Source organism: Schistocerca nitens, chromosome 5 (genome assembly GCF_023898315.1).
Source record: "Schistocerca nitens isolate TAMUIC-IGC-003100 chromosome 5, iqSchNite1.1, whole genome shotgun sequence".
NCBI classification, from domain to species: domain Eukaryota; kingdom Metazoa; phylum Arthropoda; class Insecta; order Orthoptera; family Acrididae; genus Schistocerca; species Schistocerca nitens.
The window spans coordinates 518676329-518694166 of record NC_064618.1 but is presented as its reverse complement, the minus strand read 5'-3'; the positions used below and the strand labels follow the sequence as shown (position 1 = coordinate 518694166).

The following is a 17838-nucleotide window of genomic DNA, read 5'->3' as shown; positions in this document are numbered from 1 at the left end:
AGCAGTATACAAGCCAAAGAGCAAAGGAGCTAAGGCGGATCTTGAGAAAGACCATTATTCAATTTCATTTGGTTGCACACGTATTCCTAATAATCACTTTGAATGTTCATGTGTTCAGCACGTTTCCTGGTAGTCTTACTAGGACACGACAGGGAATGAGACTCAGGAACTTGCACATCAAACTTTGTCTCCACGCAGTGTGATAGGCTACTGTTAAATCTGATTTCTTTCATCTTTTACATAGTCCACGCGAAAGGAAATCGGCAGAATTAACAGAGGCTGTGCGATGTTGTGTTTTGCAGCGGTGCATCCCGCCGTTCGAGAACGCGGCGTTCCAGCTGCAGGTGGAGGCGACCAACACGTGCGGCGAGCTGCAGCCGTCCGAGTTCTGCGTGCAGACGGGCACGGCGGGCAGCCGCAAGTCGTGCGACATCTGCGTCGCGGGCACGCACCCGCCCTCCTTCCTCACCGACTTCAACAACAACGAGAACGTCACCTGGTGGCAGTCCGAGACCATGTACGAGGGTGTCCAGTACCCCAACCAGGTCAACCTGACGCTCCGGCTCGGTGAGTACCCCTGACTCGCCAGTGCGGTCAACTTACATTGCGCGTTGCACATTTGTTACAGTTGTCAAAAATGTTACGCACTAGGTGAGAATTCCGGCGTTACCTGGGTCAGAATGTATGGCACGGGAGAAGGCATGAGTACCATTTTATAGACACGAGATACAAACAGACGTATATCTCATTAAGGATATTATGAATGCGGTTATGCTGTAGTTTGATCGTGACAATGGGTGAGTATGATGGGAAAAAATCCGCGAAATATGGAGCAATAAATATTCTTAGGTAAAACTAAATAATATATGACTTAACAACAGTATCGTATATGTGAAAATGTTTCTGTTGTTTCATTCACGATGCAATGCAATGGCGACACAGTTCTCAGCGTGTGTCATCCATACTGTGGTGGGTGGAAATGGGTGATTGCGGTTGGCAAATATCTCAATATAAAGCGCGATGTGGGGCACCTAGCTCTCTTAGAAAAAGCTTATACTCTCTATGAATTTCGAGTTACACTGTATTAAAATATACTTCCGTATACAATTCTCAGCCTGTTCCATCCTTACTAGCATTAATGTTACGTTACGCAGACATATTTAACCGCGGGCCACACCACGGGGCCCCTGCTAGTTTAGTAATATTGTCTTAACATTATAGTATTTAAATGAAGCTGGAAAGGAATGGAAGCTGCTTTATTTCATTAAGTATTTAAATTTCATTGAATTACCTAAGTATAATGTGGTGTCACCGCCAGACACCACACTTGCTAGGTGGTAGCCTTGAAATCGGCCGCGGTCCGTTAGTATACGTCGGACCCGCGTGTCGCCACTGTCAGTGATTGCAGACCGAGCGCCGCCACACGGCAGGTCTAGTCTAGAGAGACTCCCTAGCACTCCTAGGGCAGAGACGACAGTTTAGCATGGCCTTCAGCTACGTCATTTGCTACGACCTAGCAAGGCCCCATATTGAGTTACTATAACAATGTATTCTGAACAGATAATATTGTGAATCATGTATCGTCAAGAGCGACGTTCATCATTAATGGATTAAACTTAAGTATCAAATTAATTATGCCCGCTTTCTGAATTCCCATTCCTTGTCACGTCAGTATATTTCTTCCCTCTTCACGCCAGCCTGCGTGAGCTAAAACGCGTGCATTTCGGCCTCCACTAGTAACACGGTGTTGGCTCTTCTGCTAACACAACATATAATATGTGGTTTGTTTATAAATAACTCATCTGCTACCCGTCACGATTTTCTTTATTTTTCGCACGACGCGTTTCGGGAAATGATTCCGATTTTCAAGTGCGTTTTTTGTGTTTGTTCTGCCACTTCTATGTGATTTTGTCGATGTGTGTGAGTCTGCTTCATTTCGTTGACTTCGCTCCAATATGTAAGAAAACGCGCGATTTTTAGTTGGTTGTCGATCTTTTTGTGAAGTTAGTGGCGAAATTTAGAAGAATTTGTACTTACAGTTTCCTTATGGTCCATTTGTGCAGAGTCTCACACACACTAAACAACACACACAACTTCTTTTACACTTTGTCTGCTTTGTATGAGTGCACAGAAATGCTAATCATTTGTATATCCTACCTTGTGGCACTCGTCATGCAAGTTCTATGTTTGTTGCATGCCGCCTTCATGGCATTGCAATTTTAATCGTCAGCAGTGTATAAGGAACGCCTAGTACAACCAGACTGTTGGCTGGAGGGGAGTCACACACAACTTCAGCTCATTAGTACCTGCAAGAAGGCATTACGAAATTCCTGCGGCTTGTGAGTACTGAAAGACGGCGCCTCTTGGACTAAGCTCGCTATGACGTTGTCGTGGCACAGAGGCGGCACGCCCCTGCACACACGACCCCTAAGGTCGGCGCTTTCCAATTACGCCATGCAAATTTACTCTCTCTCATACGCATGGCCGACTTTTGTTAATACCACCGTCCATCATGAATCATTTATACCTTCTCCTTTCCCAAGGAAAAAAAAAGTTACTTCTTCAAAGCCTGGCGGCCTGTCACCCATCATATCACAGATTACACTCTGCGCACATCAAATGTAGAAAATGGAGACAATAAGTTGGCAAGCACCACGAGAAGCGTCAGTCTCCATTCCAGGGCCGTACTTACAAGGGGAGGCCACAACGTTTGGAACGCGGATTTACTGTAAACTTCGTACACTCATAATACCCCATGAGGACAGCAAAATGTGAAAGCAGCAGCGCGTACTTCTCAAGCATTACTGAGAAAATCGCAAGATAATTTCGGTCGTCATATATATATATATATATATATATATATATATATATATATATATATATATATATATATACAGGGTGTTACAAAAAGGTACGGCCAAACTTTCAGGAAACATTCCTCACACATAAATAAAGAAAAGATGTTACGTGGACATGTGTCCGGAAACGCCTAATTTCCATGTTAGAGCTCATTTTAGTTTCGTCAGTATGTACTGTACTTTCTCGATTCACAATCAACATGTGTGGGCTGACGAGAATCCGTACGCAATTGTGCAAACACGTCATCAACACAGATTTTCTGTGAACGTTTGGGCAGGCATTGTTGGTGATGTCTTGATTGGGCCCCATGTTCTTCCACCTACGCTCAATGGAGCACGTTATCACGATTTCATACGGGATACTCTACCTGTGCTGCTAGAACATGTGCCTTTACAAGTACGACACAACATGTGGTTCATGCACGATGGAGCTCCTGCACATTTCAGTCGAAGTGTTCGTACGCTTCTCAACAACAGATTCGGTGACCGATGGATTGGTAGAGGCGGACCAATTCCATGGCCTCCACGCTCTCCTGACCTCAACCCTCTTGACTTTCATTTATGGGGGCATTTGAAAGCTCTTGTCTACGCAATCCCGGTACCAAATGTAGAGACTCTTCGTGCTAGTAATGTGGACGGCTGTGATACAATACGCCATTCTCCAGGGCTGCATCAGCGCATCAGGGATTCCATGCGACGGAGGGTGGATGCATGTATCCTCGCTAACGGAGGACATTTTGAACATTTCCTGTAACAAAGTGTTTGAAGTCACGCTGGTACGTTCTGTTGCTGTGTGTTTCCATTCCATGATTAATGTGATTTGAAGAGAAGTAATAAAATGAGCTCTAACATGGAAAGTAAGCGTTTCCGGACACATGTTCACATAACATATTTTCTTTCTTTGCGTGCGAGGAATGTTTCCTGAAAGTTTGGCCGTACCTTTTTGTAACAGCCTGTATATAAAATCTGTGCGTGGCCATTTTTACCATGAATCGGCAACAGCCGAGTGTTGCCGGCACGGTAGCTTAGCGTGTTCGTTCAGAGCATTAGCTACCCTTTCGAATAAAAAAACTGAGCGAACGGATCAACGAACAAACTGAACGGGTGTCATCGGACGTCCGCTCTGAACAAATTCAGCGAACAATATAGAACAAAATTAAAAAAAAAAGTGATTAGCGTTCAAGCCGCGGAATCGCTGGCTCGAGTTCCGTTCCTCAGTTTTCTTTTTTTTTTTTTTTTCAACACAGTCACTTTCTTTACTATTTATATTACAATTGGTATAATGGGAAAATACGTGTAATCGGATGAACTTCTATTAAATTTACAATGTTATTTAGCAGTCTACTAATTTTTATTATCACAAATAATATAATATTCATAGCTATCGACTAGTAAACGACCAAACGCATAAAGTGATACTGAAAATGTATGCTTGTCCGTGTCTTCAAAACTGTTCGTATTTAATCGAAAGAGAACGAGAAATTGCTTCTCGGAAAAGACGCTATTAAAATACACTTGATACTGCATAACCAATTATCAGCGCCGATTTTTAAGGAAATACTGCGTTATGCATAGTTTGCTTCCAAATTATCGTCTGAAAGAGAAGTTTTTGAAAATGTTAACGAGGTTTGTTTTTCCACCTAAAACGTCAAAAGACCTTGCGTATGCGGAAATATAGCATTTATATACAGGGTGTTACAAAAAGGTACGGCCAAACTTTCAGGAAACATTCCTCACACAGCTGCAGCTGGTGCCGTTTAACTTTGTTTTCCATGTTTTTACGAAAAATACCATCCTGCAACTTGTAATGTCGAAAGCGACGATTAATTGTACATCCTTCGAAAGCTGTCTGTGCCGGTCAAAACTTGGAGGTAACAAGTCGTTTCGGGCTCCTTTTCAAATCACGGACAAGCATACATTTTTAGTATTACTTTATGCGTTTGGTCGTTTACTGGTCGATAGTTCTGAATATTACATTATTTTTGGTAGTAAAAATTAGTAGACTGCCAAATAACATTGTAAATTTAATAAAAGTTTATCCGATTACACGTATTTTTCCCATTATATCAATCGTAATATAAATAGTAAAGAAAATGACTGTGTTGAAAATAAAAATAAAAACTGACGAACGGAACTCGAACCAGCGGTCCAGCGGATTGAACGCCAACCACTTAAAAAAAAAAAAAACATTTTGTTCTATAATCTTCGTTGAATTTGTTCAGGGTGGACGTCCGATGACACCCGTTCAGTTTGTTCGTTGCTCCGTTCGCTCAGTTCTTTTATTAGAAAAGGCAGCTAACACTCTGACAGAACACGCTGAGCTACTGTGCCGGCCACCACTCGGCTGCAGCCGCTTCATGGTAAAAACGGCTACGCATATTTGACGACCGAAATTATCTTGCGATTTTCTCAATAACGCTTAAGAAGTACACGCTACTGCTTACACATTTTGTTGTCCTCATGGAGTACTACGAGTGTACGAAGTTTGCAGTAAATCCGCGTTCCTCCCCTTGTTAGAACCTATACAACTCTAGCCTTAATTTTGCAACAGCTAATCCACAAAAATACCATTTTCGAGCAGTCTTCGAATCAAAAGCCTACAGTGCAGCAGTTGCTGTTTATTTATTTTTTTAATGAATTGGAAACATTAAGGAACTCAGCATGATTTACTGGAATCGGTATAAGCTTGTACATATCTAAAAATAGAAAAAAAATTGATGTTAATATCTGTCCAAAAATCGGTATTTCAGTTTTAAACGTAACGTACTGTAAGTATAAGCAGATATGTTTCAGAGACAAATGTAACATGTTTGAGAGACAAATGTAACATTAAATTATTTTTTTCAGTCTAGAAAATTTACCTCCTTTAAATGCTCTTGATGAGTTAACTCGTCATGCTCTTCTGCCCCGCAGGTGCTAAAGACGTCTTTAAACGCAGCCCCTGACTTTTCTTGATGCGCTATTGACGTTTTGACGTGTCCCGTCCCTCCAACTTCTCATTGCTGTCGACGAGTTTCTTCCATATCTCGGTCAATAAAAAAGTTTCGAGTATTTAGCACACATGATATGTGCCTGTTTGGGTGCTATCATTTGCAGGAAACCTTGTTTCGATATACCGAACCGTCCATGAAATATGAAGAGTGTTATGACCAGATGACTCTCGATATGCAGGGATGGAAACTGGCGCGTCGCGCGGGACCGTCCGTCGGATATAATAATGAATAATTGGAGGAAGGAATGGGATTACTTTCACTACTTGGTGAAGCCAAAACGTTTTTCCTGTCTTTTAATAAGAATGTTCAAAGTCTGTTTTTATCGATTTCAATTCGGAAAATCACTTTTTTCTGTGGTCGTTTGTGATCATTCAGTGTCAGGTACAATCTCAGGAAGACCTCGATATTAAGAAAACAAAGTTTGTCGTCTTATGTGTACTGGTTTGAATGGTTCAAATGGCTCTGAGCACTATGGGACTTCACATCTGAGGTCATCAGTCCCCTAGAACTTAGAACTACTTAAACCTAACTAACCTAAGGACATCACACACATCCATGCCCGAGGCAGGGTTTGAACCTGCGACCGTAGCGGTAGCGCGGTTCCAGACTGAGGCGCCTAGAACCGCTCGGTCACCAGCGGCCGGCCTGGTTTGAATGAAACGAGGTATAGAAGAAGTAGGCTTTCCAAGAAATAAGGCTGATTCCGAACTTCCGAAATTTCGTTAAATCGTTCTTTCAAAAGTTGTAACAGCTTTGAATAACAACGCCCACAGTCACCACATTATCCTTTTTTTATTGTGACTGAAGGCGCACTTCTTGTATATTGTCTACAACTGCAAAAAAGGATAAAGGCTAAAATATTAGCGGTTTTGTCAATTAAAGTGCCGAGCGTCTGACTGGTTGTCGATAGAAATCTGACACAAGGAGCCATGAAGACTGAAACGTGAGGTCTGAGTTAATTTGGTAAAATAAGTCCATACAACATAATTACGTCTACACCTTCTGTCGTTATAATAGGATCCGGAATGCACAATTGTGGTGCTGGCGTCTAGTTTGCACCTTACGTATCCTACAGCTACGCCTACATCAATACTTTCCAAGCCATCTTGCAGTGTGTGGCAGAGGGTATTTCTGGTACCATAATATTCGCTCTTCCATTCGCGAATGGTGCGTGGGAAGTTTTACTGTCGGCAGAGTTCCGAATGAGCAATAATTTCTCTGATTTTTTAGTCTTAGTAGTTTCGCGAGACGTACCTGGGAGGAAGTATTAAATTACCAGACTCTTCCCACAACGTACTCTCGCGAAATTTCAATACCAAATCTCTAGGTGATATACACTGCCTGACAGAAAATAGTGAACCACCCAGAAGGGAAGGAGGAAACGAAATGAAACTTCACAGGTTGAGAAGGTATGTGATGTTCTTTGAGTGATTACAGAATCGAGTCAAATTTCCAAATATGTGGCAGTGTGAACCATCTTACCAGTATGGTGTTGCATCCGCTTTGGTGTGGATGGATGCACAGATTCGGTTAGGAAGTGTGTCACAAAGCGTTGGATCCTATCCTGATGGAATCTGGCTCACAACTTTTGTAACTGGTCCTTGATATCCTGGAAAAAGCCACTGGGACAAAGTTTACGTCCGAGCTGGCCACACGCAGTTCTATCGGGTACTGGTGTCTCGATCTTGCTGGCCACAAGAATATCTCACCATCAGGCATACAGTTCATAGAGACGTACGCGATGTGTGGACGAGTACTGTCCTTCCGGAAAATGGAAACATGACACTGTGGCATAAGAGGTAACAGTTGAGGATGCAGGATTGTTCGTAACGTACCGTTCTGCCATCATATTTCCTTCGATTACTACTAGCCGTAATCTGAAATTATATCCGATGTCCACATGGCATGACGTCGGGGCTAAGACCGCCGTGCCTCTCCATAAGTCGTCTCCATACTCGTCGAAGATGGGTCATCCGGAATACTGCAGAACTAGGATTTGTCGCGGAACACAATACTTCTCCGGTCACTTCACCATTCGAAACGCGGCAGTTAATACCACAACACAAACTGCTCCCGGGACAATGAAAGCTATCACGATCGAACGACTTAGCTCCTGGTGTGTCTTCCGGGTTTTATGGTCATTGCCCATGAGACGTTTACGTTTCACGGACCACGGCCATACAACGCGGAAGATTCACCTGTAGTTGAGATATCCAGCAGGGAAAGCCTTCATTGTAATAGGAGCAGTTTGTGTTGTGGCGTCAGCGTCTTTAACTTCTCTCCCCATTATACTGAAGTTAAATTATTATGACTGAATAATATCTAGTTACTTGTATGGAAACTTTTGGGCGAGAGAAGTCACTTCCCCAATATTTTAACACAAATATCTCCCACACTCCCAGCTATAAAATTAATTCCTGTTTGAATTCTCGAATCTATGAAACAAAATGACTAGACAGTTACTGTTCATAATTCTACTCTGTCTGCCTCTCGATATCGAAGTCAGCACCTGGAATAAAATTTCTGAGACTCTGCAGAATTCCGGCGATCGTCGACTCTGATAATTCTTGAAATAGACAGAGGCACAATCGTACGCCATAGAAAAGCCGTCTTTAGTGCTATGACGTACTCACTGTGCAGCGTGGGAATCAGTGTGTAAGTTGTGCATTAATTTCGATAAAGGTCCAAGAATTAATGTCTCAAAATAGAGCACAAACGAAAGTCGTGCAGGATACAAAGTTCGCTACGAGTTAGGGCACACCAAATAATGTTCCGAGCCACATACAACGAAGAAGTTAAAAATAACCAAAGAATTAAAAGTACCGTTTCCATTCATGAAATTATATTTTTCCATAAATGATCTTCATAGGTACATTTCAGGATAGATCATCCTCTGTTATGACATGAAAACCTATCATAATTAATCAAATTACAAGTATTCAAAACTGTTGCTTACAACAATGCCGCTAATTACGGTTATGCTAAGATTCTTCTCTCCGCAATTGCTACATCAGAAGTAAGTATTTCCGCAGTACTCGGAAAGTTCCACATTCTATCCACAGAGTCTTTATATCACAAGTCAGAGATAATCTCATTCTCTATCGCAGTCGTAATGAGCCTTTGATCCATACAGATCAATTGCGCCGTAACGCATAAGCATTTGCGCTAGAAGAGAAAAAGTGGTAGAAAAGCGGTGATACTACACGTCAGTCTATGCAAGGGACGGTAATTTCTTAGCCTAGCGGCTGCTAGTCCCCGACCCATCGTTTCGGATGACACAAAATCTTTCAGGAAGCCCTTTACTTGTTCTTGGATCGCAGACGCAGCTGTGAAGGGGTTACGATGTGTTCGGTGCACAGTACGGCAATCCAACCTTATCGTGGTCAGGCCGGGTCGATCGAAGCTTTGACAAAGAGTATGCCGCTCTCACGTTCCCATGCAGTCCACCGTCACATCCGAATGCCCCACAAATGTGGATATTGCACGATTCGACCGGCCGGCCTATTGGAGGCCCACAATTCGACCCTTTAAAACACTGCCAGATGCTGATAACGCTATCTCACATGAGTACACGGCATCTGTGTGTCCTTCACAGTCCGCAGTTCGTGGTCGCGCGGTAGCGTTCTCGCTTCCCGCGCCCGGGTTCCCGGGTTCGATTCCCGTCGGGGTCAGGGATTTTCTCTACCTCATGATGACTGGGTTTTGTGTTAAGTCCCAAAGTGCTCAGAGCCATTTGAACCATTTTTTTGTCCTTCACAGTGACCATTCAACATATGGCGTTGTTCAGGATTCTTCTATATACTACCAGGCCTGGCAACAACACTAAACAAGAGCAGCACTAGATCATTCTAGTGGCAATTCTCCCTCTCATAGGGAATTTTATTTCTATAATCATTTACACACCAGCCATTAGTGTACATGTGTACAAAGTTACATCGATATCCGATCATGTTTTCTGGGTGCTTCATTGATTTAGTTACGCAGAGTACAACGCTTATTATGTTGTGTCCGCCACTGCAGGCTGTTTAACATCTCCATAATGCTCTCTGGCGGCCTTGGGAGAGCCAGTCCTGACAAAACTCTACCATCTGGTGAGCAAGATGTATGAAACAGGCGAAATACCCTCAGACTTCAAGAAGAATATAATAATTCCAATCCCAAATAAAGCAGGCGTTGACAGATGTGAAAATTACCGAACTATCAGTTTAATAAGCCACGGCTGCAAAATACTAACGCGAATTCTTTACAGACGAATGGAAAAACTAGTAGAAGCCGACCTCGGGGAAGATCAGTTTGGATTCCGTAGAAATACTGGAACACGTGAGGCAATACTGACCTTACGACTTATCTTAGAAGAAAGATTAAGGAAAGGCAAACCTACGTTTCTAGCATTTGTAGACTTAGAGAAAGCTTTTGACAATGTTAACTGGAATACTCTCTTTCAAATTCTAAAGGTGGCAGGGGTAAAATACAGGGAGCGAAAGGCTATTTACAATTTGTACAGAAACCAGATGGCAGTTATAAGAGTCGAGGGACATGAAAGGGAAGCAGTGGTTGGGAAGGGAGTAAGACAGGGTTGTAGCCTCTCCCCGATGTTATTCAATCTGTATATTGAGCAAGCAGTAAAGGAAACAAAAGAAAAATTCGGAGTAGGTATTAAAATCCATGGAGAAGAAATAAAAACTTTGAGGTTTGCCGATGACATTGTAATTCTGTCAGAGACAGCAAAGGACTTGGAAGAGCAGTTGAACGGAATGGATGGTGTCTTGAAGAGAGGATATAAGATGAAGATCAACAAAAGCAAAACGAGGATAATGGAATGTAGTCGAATTAAGTCGGGTGATGTTGAGGGTATTAGATTAGGAAATGAGACACTTAAAGTAGTAAAGGAGTTTTGCTATTTGGGGAGCAAAATAACTGATGATGGTCGAAGTAGAGAGGATATAAAATGTAGACTGGCAATGGCAAGGAAAGCGTTTCTGAAGAAGAGAAATTTGTTAACATAGAGTATAGATTTAAGTGTCAGGAAGTCATTTCTGAAAGTATTTGTATGGAGTGTAGCCATGTATGGAAGTGAAACATGGACGGTAAATAGTTTGGACAAGAAGAGATTAGAAGCTTTCGAAATGTGGTGTTACAGAAGAATGCTGAAGATTAGATGGGTAGATCACATAACTAATGAGGAGGTACTGAATAGGATTGGGGAGAAGAGGAGTTTGTGGCACAACTTGACCAGAAGAAGGGATCGGTTGGTAGGACATGTTCTGAGGCATCAAGGGATCACCAATGTAGTATTGGAGGGCAGCGTGGAGGGTAAAAATCGTAGGGGGAGACCAAGAGATGAATACACTAAGCAGATTCAGAAGGATGTAGGTTGCAGTAGGTACTGGGAGATGAAGAAGCTTGCACAGGATAGAGTAGCATGGAGAGCTGCATCAAACCAGTCTCAGGACTGAAGACCACAACAACAACAATGTTCTCAGACCGGGTGAACCATCCGGTGATGGAACGCGCCATTCTTCATGGGATTCTCTCTACATCGCTCTGTTAATCTAACTTTGCAACGGTCCTAGACCGTAGACCAATATTCAAGAATTGGTCTCACAAGTGTAAAGTAAGCCAGTCGTTAGGGCACGAATTACATTTTCTTGCGATTCTTCCAAAGGATCTCACAAAGGGACCACACGGAAATTGGATTTTTTTTTATTTTTTTTTTTTTTATTTTTTAAGGCCTGTTAAGTTCAGAACTCAAATGTCAATAGGCGAAAGCAGTTCGCTGCAACTTTCGAATATTGTCGAGAAAAATCGACTTTGAAGTTTTTCGAACGTCTTTTATATGCTAAAGTAACGTACATTTTTCTGGACAGGCCATGCTACTGTGAGGCAGAGTGCTCGCCTATCACGTACGTGGCGTGGTTCACTTCTCAGTCCTTGTAAAATTTTAAACAGAGGCCCATATTCTATAAACATTTCCCTGAAGCGTAGAAAGGATGAAAAAGAGTTGAATTTGTAATGATTTTTTAAATTTAAACCATCTTTTATAAAAGATCAGTAATTAAGGATTTATATTTGCAATCAAAACTGGATTTTTGTTTGATATTTAATTAGAAATAAGAAGACGTACATTTTTCATAAAAATAGCAATTAGATATCTGTTAATTAGCATATATTTGAGGAATTGTATACTTAAATGACGTAAGTATTCGAACTGAAGGAAGGGAACGAAAAAATCTGATGAGGGAAGCGAGACTCGAAGCAGTGACTACCAGTCTTTTTTCCATCTGTGTATTTTTTAAGTTTCACGGAATTGCTAGTCGAACATGCACCTCTGTTTAGAAATTTGCTTCAGCTGTGCATCGAGCCCTAGACCCTCAAGTGGCAATGGAGCATTCTGCCACACAGCCAAGCGTCCTATCGAGAAAAAATCGACCTCGGTTTAGCATATTAACGACTGCCGGAAAACTTCATAAAGTCGATTTTCTCGAGAATTTTTGATATTTGCAGTAATTTATTTTGACAGATTAATATTCTGAGTTCCAAGCATCACGAACCACAAAAATAAAAAATTAAAAGAATCCGATTGCCGTTGGGTCCCCTTTGTCTGCCGGGCATCAGCTGTTCCTGCAGTTCGTTTTATGTGGCCCGCGCTTTAATGCGGCCCTGCTCCATCCCGACGCACGCGATCCGAGCGGCGCCGTCGCGGCAGCGGAGAGGTCCGGCGTGGTGGGAGAGGCACGTGTGTGGGTGACGTCACGGGAGACGGGCCCGCATTCCGGCGGAGGCCGGCCGCGCCGCGCTGCGCTGCGCTGCGGACCGCGATTGTATTTAAATGCGACGCGCCGCCGGCTGAGCGGGGACTCCGCGAGGCACGCGCTTCGCGGCCGCAGCGCGGCTACCAGCGCTACATGCCGGCGCGCCTGCATATTTATTGTTCCGTCTTTTGCAGCACAACATATGCCAGCGTCCTCCACATCGCGCAACACAATCTCTTGCCTTTAGTCGGTATACCGTGGACCGTTTACTAGCATTGCTCAGCTACAGAAACAAGTATAGCGGGTCACTCAGCCGCCCCTGTCTATATGGGTTGTATGCAACCCACAACACCTTACAAAACGACGCGGGAAATTTTCATATTCTCTCGTCTGCTACATGAAAACTATTAGTCTTATACAGCAAAAAAAGTGAACAAGACGTTTTGTAGGAAATGTAACGCTTTTCACTGGTGGCCACAGTATCAGAATTATTGAAGAAAAACGCGTTTGAAGCTCACTTTTGAACGTTTCTATTGAACAACTTGAATACAGTGGCCTCTATCGAAAGGGTAGCACTGTACAAAACTTAACTGTATTAAATGCGAACATTTTTTAGGTTAGGCTTTATCGTTACTGTTATTGACATTAAATGTTATTAACAAGTATGGTGTTTAAGCCATTTTAACATTCCACCTGATTGTATAAACGAGTACGAATGTTTAGCTGTTTTAACTTGTCAAAATTGGATTTATATACCACCTGAAGTACACACACATATATTCGACACCTCAAAACAAACACCTCCAAATGCTTTAAACAATTATTCTGTAATAATGTTGTTACGATGTATATTCTTTGCACTTTGCGATTATGTCTACTCTTCTGATATACGAACCTTGCACCCAGCTGATTCCAGACGCCATATTTGTTTACAAATGTGGCAGTATACATGTGATGTGTTACGACAGCAAAAGGAACCTGTGACCACTGGAGGTACTCTAGTTTACTTATTTAATGTTTACCATTAGATATCAGTTTAATTTTTTGTCAAAAGTAATCCTAAACCACATTCTGAAATAGTGCCTTGTTTCTCCACTAGGCAGTGCCACAAGTTCCTCCAAAAATCGTAACATAACACACAGACAAATGTAATACTAACTAATGTAAATCCACCCGATGATGGAGGTTTAAACCTTCGAAACGCACCGTGGAAATAAATAAAACGGTGACTGGTAACAGTAAACTTGTTTCATTTAACTAACTATATTAATTTTTCTAAAAAAGGGTCCTGTTCATTTTTTCTGTAGAACTAATAGTTAGCACCTTGTGAGCCAGAGACTATGAAAATCTTGCACGTAGTAATTGAGGGGTCGCGGATTGCACGAAACCCATAGGTAGGGGTAGCTGAGTCACCCTGTATGAATCTGACAAAGTAGTTTCTCGTGACGAAATTCTTGAATAAATGTTTGTCGGATTTTTTATCGCACTAGATTAGTTGGTAAACTCAAGCCTTGAATGACTTACTTAGTTAAAAACCCTTCTACAGCCTATATATATATATATATATATATATATATATATATATATATATATATATATATATATATATATAAGATAAGCCGTTTCAACAGACTATGCTATAATCTTTGGGTCTTAAAATCTTTTGTTGTAAAAAATGTTCATTTTCCGCTGAATTCACGCACAACATGTCAAGTGGATAAAAATAGCACATTATAAAAGTTTTGTCATCGCTAAAATATCTAAAAAGCATAAAACACTTTGTGCAACAGTGTATGTTTGTATAGATGTTGCTCACAGTTGCTTGTTACATCGTACGAACACGGTACAAATAGCACACTGTTTACATATGCTGGACATATTTTAAACAATGCGAATCCACTTTAAATGGCGTATAAGGTACAACTAACAGTGACCTTGCAAGGTCCTGTTTAAAAACACTGTTCAAGCAAGAGAACAGCAGACTGTCAGTGTAGATATTATATTTTACTTCTACAAAAAGCTGTCTTACCAGCTAGTTCTGAGGGAACTCTGCAGATCTGTTAGGTTGCCGTTACCTGACTTATCCTAACGGCCAACTACCTCCCAGTAATGTATCCATGCATTCCTGGCGTCTTTCTTCAAATCAAGGGGCTTCTCTAACGGTCCAGCCATCTTAGTGCCCACCAGTAATTGTAGTCTGAAAGACATTGCCTTAAAATTAGCCTGGTCTAAAACTACTCCATTTTTTCAGTCATTCGCTTTCTCAGTGGTTTGATGCGATTCACCACGGGTTCCTCTTCAGTGCCAACTTCTTCATCTCAGAGTAACTCTTGCAGCACCTGTCCTTTATTATTTGTTGGGTATATTCAAATCTCTATCCTCTACGGTTTATACCCTCTACAGTTACCTCTATAACGATGGAAGTTATTCCTTAATATCCTTACACATTTCCTGTCGTCCTATCCCTTCTTCTTGTCAGTATTTTCCGAATGTTCCTTTCTTCGTCGACTCTGTCGAGAACCTCCTCATTCCTTACCTTATCAGACCATTTAATTTTCAATATTCTTCTGTAGCACCACATCTCAAACGCTTCGATTCTCTTTACTTCTGGTTTTCCCATGTCCATGATACGCTACCATATAATGCTGTGCTCCAAACCTACATTCTGAGAAATTTCTCGTGCCCAGAGGAAATAATGTTAAGTAATTTTCGTTTCACTCTCGTCTCCGAGAGACAGAGAAAATCTGGAAGCAGGGTTTTCAGTCTTTTTTAATTTATAGCATAATTCCCTAATAAAATATATGTAGTATCACAGCAAGATACACTGCTGAAGCGAAACATTAAGACCGCTGAGAGAAACTGAATCCAGCCTGGTGCGTTGCGGACACATGGCGCGGTAAGGAAAGTATACCGGGGGAACCAGAAATTCACGGAAAAAATTTCAAAGGCTGTTCAGGGATATCTTCAGAGTATTTTGGTATAAGGGAACCGTGGTCGCCGGTGGCTCATTACGGAGTAATGAGGTAATTATGATTTATTCAGATTGTCACTCAAATTACCATTTATTGTGGGAAAATACCTTCACAACAGTGGAAAATTCTGTAATACAACAACAAAAAACACAGAATAATGCAGCAACACTCAAACATGCAAAATTAGTGTAATGGGAGTGCTATCTATACACGAGGAGCATTTTGGCAAAGACTATCAATAAACCTGTCTGCATTGCTGCGTGCCTCTGCTAACGAAAAACTAACTCAACCAGTGGGGGGGGGGGGGGGGGGGGAGAGGGGGGGGGGAGTCGTAGGGCTATGATGTTACAGTTGAGACTGTCAGGAATGGTGAAGGCGTCTTTGAAGTAGAAGGCGAAAAGATTGAGATTACTTTACTTCTTGGGGAGAGGTTGGTTGTTTTGAAGAAGTGGATACAATAGAGCAACAATGTAGCCCGTAAGTCGTCGAAACGCCTTCCAGTATGTGTTTAAAACATTCCTGTCCCTTGCACTGGTCATACTTTGCGTTGAGTAAATTACGGACGCGTTCACAATAATTTCCGGCCGCATGCTAGCGTGTCACGCTCATGGGCGGGATGGGAAGGTGCAGAGAAACCGGCGGTGTGCTCTGAGCATTCGAAGAGCTCTTTGGGGCACTGGGGTCGATTCGGGAAGGTTACACTTGTTATTACGAGTCTTGAAGCAGCTTCAGCCACGATTTCTTTTATGGTAGTAAGCAGCGCTTGATATCTTCTCAGAATTTTGGAAGGTGACTAAAATTAGAATTAAAACAGATACATTTGTTTAGCTCGCTTTTAACTAACAAATTCAAAGATAAATTTTACCTCACAACTAAACACACACAGACACACACACACACACACAGAGAGAGAGAGAGAGAGAGAGAGAGAGAGAGAGAGAGAGAGAGAAAGGCAGAGGGAGAGGGAGAACTGCACTAAAACAGCTAATACTTACCATGTAACAGAAAAACATAGAGTTCGCCGGGAAAAACTAGCAACTTGACAGAGCACGAAGCAGACACCGCCAAAGTATGCCGAGAGAAAATGATGCGATTCGTTATAGAGGGATGTGTATCATACCTGGAGGATAGTATACCTAGGAAAAAGCGATGTTTCGTGGTCGATATTTTAATCCAGTGATCGATTTTAGAATCAGATGAAGAAATGCTCACAAGAAAGCGCCAAAATTAGTTTCGGACATTTTTTTCTGTTCTTGTTGTTTCGAGACATAAGATTGTGTCTTATATTACGAGTTCTGCATAGTATATTAAAGCTATCTGTAGGATACTGTTAAGTCTTCAGTTACATAGTTTCATGGTGAGTAAAACTCAGTATATTTTTAAAACTAGATACGTATCGTGAGGACAGTCAAGCCATATTTCTTCTATCATGCACCGTCTTGTACCTTGCAATGGAAGGTTTTCTACCACGGAACGTGAATTAGCTGAGTTTCTTTAATGTGTTAACAATTTTCCCTCTCTCGAAAGTGGAAATTTGTCTTGGTTACCAACAGCTTCTATTTCAGTCTGTTTCCTTACTAAGTATCGATGTATATTAAGATAATAATGTAACTCATAGACTATTAAATACGGTACTGAAAAGATTTTCTCGATTGAAGCACTTTTCAGCTTGAACAGAATATTTCTACCTTAGAACAGACTGTGACACCTGGAAAAACTTTACTTTTCCGTAATAAGTTTTGTAATTTTTGGAAAAAGACTGCAGCACACGTAAAGTGAATACTATTATTGAAATGGAATAAAATAACATGTTAAACTTCTGTTACAGGGATGGCTAGAGGTGAGAGTCTGAGAGGTATAACACTCTTCCGTCACTTGTCGTAAGAGACGTTGTGTGAATAAGCAGAGACAAGATAACACTCTATTGCGGCCATGCGAGATTATTTTTTAAATCTTTTAATTCAAGGTAGGTCGTTGAAGAACTCTGAGACCTATTCACTCAATTATCAGTGATCTGGAAGTGAGGTAAAGGGGTCGTCAATTTAGAATACTTGGTAAGGGATAACAGTCTCGACGCTAGTATGATGAATGAAGTAAATCTCCTGGAAAACTTTAACTGAAACCGTGGGATTGCAGTGTGTGTGTGTGTGCGTGTGTGTGTGTGTGTGTGTGTGTGTGTGTGTGTGTGTGTGTAAGACAGAGAGAATGTTACAAGGGGGGAGGGAGCTCTTCCACGACTACCTTCAATACAATCTGATGCATG

At 41.7% G+C, this 17838-nt stretch overlaps 1 protein-coding gene across 1 annotated transcript in view; it reads left to right on the top strand.

The window, feature by feature from the left end:
• The window catches only part of LOC126260961 (laminin subunit gamma-1), a 1198090-nt gene that overhangs the window by 396799 nt on the left and 783453 nt on the right, over nt 1–17838 (top strand). The window contains exon 2 of the mRNA XM_049958485.1: nt 303–567. Within this exon, the coding sequence (XP_049814442.1) occupies nt 516–567 (52 nt within the window). The 5' untranslated portion in view covers nt 303–515. The remainder of the gene's footprint in view (nt 1–302; nt 568–17838) is intronic.